This window comes from Malurus melanocephalus, unplaced genomic scaffold (assembly GCF_030028575.1).
Source record: "Malurus melanocephalus ecotype Western Australia unplaced genomic scaffold, MMel_1.1 scaffold_316, whole genome shotgun sequence".
Classification (NCBI taxonomy): Eukaryota; Metazoa; Chordata; class Aves; order Passeriformes; family Maluridae; genus Malurus; species Malurus melanocephalus.
The window spans coordinates 98,890-104,651 of NW_026623548.1; the positions used below are offsets into that span (position 1 = coordinate 98,890).

The 5,762-nt window shown below is 56.4% G+C and overlaps 1 protein-coding gene across 1 annotated transcript; it reads left to right on the forward strand.

Moving 5' to 3' along the window:
* The first annotated feature begins 636 nt into the window (after positions 1-636).
* On the forward strand, positions 637-1,568 carry LOC130580138 (nitric oxide synthase, brain-like). The gene has a single exon (XM_057377442.1). It carries the CDS (start codon positions 846-848, stop codon positions 1,566-1,568), a length of 723 nt encoding a protein of 240 aa, XP_057233425.1. The 5' UTR covers positions 637-845.
* Positions 1,569-5,762: the final 4,194 nt, after the last annotated feature.

Genomic DNA, 5,762 nt, shown 5'->3' on the forward strand with positions numbered 1-5,762 from the left:
GGGCAGGGATGCGCGTCCCCTGTCTGATYCTCACCCATCAGGTGCTCGGATGCTCCGGAAAACCCGTGGGGACGAGAAATCACCAGCGAGCAGAAATCACCGGCGAGCCCGGCGCGGCTCTACCTGTTGGTGGGCAGAGCAGGGCGGGGTGGGCAGAGCAGGGAGTGTCCGAGCCAGGCTGCCCAGCAGTGCCCGTGCCCAGCRGCGCCTCGCCAGGGCTGCCCCGCTCCCCCCGCGCCCCCGCCGAGCAGATGGTGCCGATTTTCGCAGGGAGGGGTGGAGGAAACAAAGCCCGGAGCGCTGCGAGGCTGCAGCCCGGCTCCCCAGCSCAGCCCGGGCGGTGACATCTGTGGGGACGCGGTGCCCGTGGCGTGCCGAGCCCCGTGCTCAGCAGCCACTGCCTCCTGCCCTGCCTCACTTTTCTCCCTCCTTTGTTGTTTTTTCCCCTCCGTTCCAGATAAAGAAGCCCGTTCACGGTCGGCGGGGATGCCGGTGAAGCCAGCGGGCCGCCTCCCCCGCTCTGCCCGGCGCAGGACCAGCCCCTGACTGGAAGTTGGAATGTTTCCCACTCCACGCCATGCCCAGCCCTGCCCGCCCTGCCCCTAGCCTGTCTTCCCAGGGGTGACATTCCCCGTTTTCTCCCGTTCGGAGCGCAGTGCCACCGAGCATGCCGCAGAAAGCCCCCCTGCAGCCGAAGCCCAGGGGAGTTTTCCAGTGAGTCCGGCTCCTGMAAAGCCAGAGTTGCGCCTTCCCACCCCGGCCTTGGGAAGTGCCTCCGGCAGCGAATTTCCCCGCGCCCGGCGGGTGTCGAGGTCCCGGAGTGCAGGAACGAGGAGGGGGCTGCCATGGAAGAGAATGTGTTCAGCGTGCAGCAGATCCAGCCCAACGTCATCTCGGTGAGGCTCTTCAAGCGCAAGGTGGGCGGCCTCGGCTTTCTGGTGAAGGAGCGCGTCAGCAAACCRCCCGTCATCATCTCCGACCTGATCCGGGGCGGGGCTGCCGAGCAGAGTGGCCTCATCCAGGCCGGGGACATCATTTTAGCCGTCAATGGCAGGCCCCTGGTGGACACSAGCTATGAGGCGGCGCTGGAGATCCTGAGAAGCATCGCCTCCGAGACCTACGTGGTTCTCATCCTGCGGGGCCCCGAGGGCTTCACCACTCACCTGGAGACCACCTTTGCCGGCGACGGGACRCCCAAAACCGTCCGTGTCACCAGACCCCTGTGCCCGGCGCCCAAGGCGGTTGACTTGTCCAACCCGAGCRTTCCCGGCAAGGAGCAGCCGCTGCCGGCAGCCATGGGCTCCCTGTGGACCAGGGAAATCGGGAAGGAGGTGGAGCCGCTGGTCCACGTTAACGGCGTCGTTGCCGGAGGCAAAGGGCCGGACGGCGGGAAGGGCAAGGACGGGGCTTGCGGTCACTCCTGCCTCAACGGCGGCGTGGAGGACAATGAGCTGCTCAAAGAAATCGAGCCCGTCCTGCACCTCCTGAAGGGCGGCAGTAAGGACGGCGATGGAGATGCGCCCTCCAAGGTAGAGACACGGGATATAGAAGTCCAGGTGGACTGGTAGGTCCCTAAATACATTTTTTTACTTTGGGCGAAACGTGCCGGTTTTGGCTCCCCGAGGTGTTGGCCAGTGCCTCTCCACAGCTGGCTGCTGTCCGGCACAGCGGGGTGGGGTGGAGAGGAAGGGATGCCAGAAAGGGGGAGGTGGTTGATGAGGAGAAGGGAAAAGTGATGACAAATTGAGAGAAGACTGTGGGAGAAATATGTGAGTGTGGGAAATCAGGGAGAGCGGGAATCATGTCTGACGGAAAGCGGAGCTGTGCGATGCAGCGGATCACGGGCTGGGCTAAATTTTTGCTCTGTGTTCTCAATCCCATTTGCTTCAAGTTGAGGCAAAGCCCCGTGACTCAGTTTCCCCACCTGCCAAGTAAGATCCGTGGTGTTCCTGTCCTTGTGGACCTGCTTTAGAGCTGTCCGGTGGAAATCCGCTCGGATGAACGGCGGGATGGGAGGCAGGAATGTCGGACCGGCAGGGCACGGTGCTTCCCAGCAGAAAGGATTTTCCAAACCTTTGGGACAGGGGACGGGAGCCCCAGTCCAGCTGCATTTGGAGCCAAGACAGTGCCAGGGCAGCGGGACCAGCCTGGTGGGAAGGGGGAAATGTTTTCCTTTGAGAGCTCAGAGCGGCTGATCCTTGTGGAAATGCCAGGATGGATCTGCCTCTGCTCCTTCTGGAGCCAGATCACTTTTTCAGGACTTGTGAGTGGGTAGCAGGGGTGGGGACGTGGACAGCTCTTGTCCCATGTTCTCTGGAAGAGGGGGAAGTGGGACAGCTCCTGATTTTCCTCGGCGTTTCCCGTAGCCAGGGGAGCTCCCCAGGGCCCTTCCTGCTTTACAAAGCTGTTTGTAGCTTTTTCTTTCTGCTCCCTGTGCTCCTGACCATTTATTAACACTGATGGGCTGCCTTTTCCTGTTGCTTTTCCCCAAGTCCCCAAACGCATTTTAGCRGTGTCAAGCGCTGCAGCAGGTCGAGGCTGCCCTCGCTTATTGACTGGCTGGAAAAGCCCCGAGGGTTTGCTGGAGCTGGAGATCTGTGGCTCAGCCACGGAAAAAAATCTGTAATTTCGAGTCCTCTGTAATTTCAAGTTCTCTYGCTKCAGACACTTCTTAGGAAAAGGGAARAAGGAAAATTTTGTGTTCGYTTTTCTTTATCAGAAACGAGAGGGGAGAAGAGACCCAGCGGGGTCCCCACAGTGGGATCCCAGCCAAGGCTGAGCTCCCGCTTGCTCCCATCCCAATCCCACCCCCAGCCCCCCGTGTTTCCCACCTTCCTTGTTTCATTTTCAGTTGTTTTCATGTGGTTCCTGCTCTCCYGAATTATTCCTGCTCCCCGTGGAGRACGYGGTGCCTCAAAGCCCGTTCGGGTGCTCGCACTGAGTCAGAGGGAAAATAAAAATATCTGCTCAGCTCGGTGCCGGCGTCTGGGTGTGCATCCTGCCAGCCCCTCCCTGCCAGAGCTACTCTGCAGGTCTGGTACACTCGGGAATTGTTGGGATTTGGAAAATTTGGAAATCTGCTGTGTAGAGGGAGGTGATTTAACACCCCCAGTGCAGCACGCTCTCCAAAAACCTGTCTGGGCTTTGCATCCTTTGAGCCAACCCATCCTGGGAGAGCCTGGTTTGAGAATTGAGACATCAAAATTGTTGTGGTTGGATACAAAAATGTGCAGGGGGCTTTGAAATCCCTTCAGGGACCTGGGGGTCACATCCCAGTGAAGCCCCCAGAGGATGCAGTCCAAATATTTGAATTGCAGAAGGAGCAGCCTCACCCTCCAAACCCCGCTCCACGTCCCAGCGGCTGCAGAGTCTCTGAGGAAATTCTGCTCCAGCCATGGGGAGGAGTGAAAAATGTGGTTTTACTTCAATGATTCTCTTCTATTCAGAGATTAAACAGAAATTGTTTGATTTCATTTAACTGAAGCACCTTGAAGCAGCAAAGCCGGTACTTCACCAGAATCTCAGTCTTATTTTTAGCCGTGCCCTAACAAAATAATAAATCTCAATAACCCGGGGATGAAAATCCACTTTTTGGTCACAATCTCCTGGCTGATGAAAAGCTGCAGCCTGGCTTTTGTGGAAGGTGTGAGGGAGAAGACCCAGGCTGGAGCAGGGATGTGGGAAAGGAGATTTACTGCAGAGAAAAACAGTCATGAGCTGCCGTGCGGGGCAGAGGGCATTTCTGTGGGATTGGGCTGAGCATGATTCATCTCCTCACGCAGAGCCAGGGCATCCTGAAGGTCTCCCACACTCCCCGATTTCTTGGATGGCAGGAGAAGTGCAGAAAGGTCAGGGAATGATGAGGAGTGGATAACTGTGGAGAGCGCTGGGCCATGCCAAGGAAATGCCAAAAAATCCCAGCAAGTTTTGTCAGATGGATGCAGCTCCCGAGCTGTCGGCTGTGACTCCTCCAGGCAGGAATGAGGCAGGAACTGAGCTCTGCCCACACCCAGGAGGGCACARAACCTCGCTCAAGGTTGAGTCGGGCACCTCCAGCCTGGACCAGCTGATTTKGATCCAGCTGGAGACGGTGGGGTTGGGATGAATCCCGCTTTGTCCAGTCTTTGCCGGGCGCTGACCTTCCCAGCCTGCCGGAGCTGATCCAGCTCCCGGAGCTGGGACAGTGCTCCCGGGGCAGATGGGGATGGCACAGGGCTGAGCTKGTTCACAGGGAGACTAAAACTTACTCGAGACAGACTGGCAAAAACAATTCAAGCTCCACCTGATGGTTTGGGATTCCAGCTCATCCCTCCRGTGTCACTGCCAAGGAAAACGGGAAGGGAGCCTGCAAAGGGGGATGGAGAGGGACTGGGGACAAGGGATGGAGGGACAGGACACAGGGAATGGATTCAAACTGCCAGAGTGCAGGGTTAAATGGGATATTGGGAAGGAATYSTTCCCTGRGAGAATGGGGAGGGGCTGGGATGGAATTCCCAGAGAAGCTGTGGCTGCCCCTGGATCCCTGGCAGTGYCCAAGGCCAGGCTGGACATTGGGGCTTGGAGCAGCCTGGGACAGTGGRARGTGTCCCTGCCATGGCAGGGGTGGCACTGGATGAGCTTTAAGGTCCCTYCCAGCCCATCCCRTGATGGATTTCACGATCCCAAGTTTGCTTTGGGGACACAGTCAGTTCATGTCCATTCCCTGCRTTCCCCAAGGGAATTCTCCTCGCTGTCCTTTTCTCCCACCGCGTGTCCAGGGAATGGCCGTGGCTGTGGCTGCTCCTTGGCTCAGGCCATCAGCGGTCAGCAAACGGGCACAGAAGTGGGGCTCAAGGTATGATGAGAGCTGGCATTTCTGCCACGAGCCTCACCCTGGGCTAGGAAGCAAAAATAGAGTTTGATTCACTCCCTGCCAGCCAGCCCAGGTCTGTTTTTCCCTCRGAGCTCTGGGGAGATTGTCAGGTCTCATCTCCCCTCCTTCTTTCTCCTGCTCCCCACCGGCTTGCCAGAGTTTATTTTCCTTCCCAGGTCTGTTCCACAACATGAGCAGCATGATGGAAACGTGGCAGTTTCAGTCCAAGCAGCAACCCCGGGAGGGAGGAGTGTGCTGAGGGCAGCAATTCAGTTCAGGAAAGGTTTTAAGGTTTCAGGCTCCATCTTGCCTYGGAGCAAACCCCATAATTTTGCAGTTCTTGAAGAGAAAAATCTCCTCCTCCCACCTTCCTCAGGGCTGCCAAAACCTCTTTGTGTTGCTCAAAACATTTYGTTTGCATTTCTGATCTGTCTTCATTCTTCTGCTCTTGGACATGAAACCCCAAAAYCTCAGAAAGGGGAAAATTCTCTGGAATGACCACGTTTGTGCCATTCTGGAAATGGATGCAGGGGGCTCTGGCAGGGAATAACCTTCCCCTTCTCCCTCAGCTTCATCCTCATCTTTCTGACTCCATCAGTCTGATCCAGACAGGCATTTTGTGCCTGAAAGTCACATACTCCTCCCAAATATATCCCATATTCCACCTAAATTTATCCCATATTCCACCCAAACATATCCCCTATTCCACCCAAATTGATCCTGTATTCCGCCCAAATACACCCCATATTCCACCCAGATATATCGCCTATTTCAACCAAATTGATCCCATATTCCACCCATATGTACCCCTTATTCCATCCAAACATATCCCATATTCAACCCAAATTTATCCCATATTTCACCCAAATACATCCCATATTCCACTCAGATATATCCCATATTCCACCCA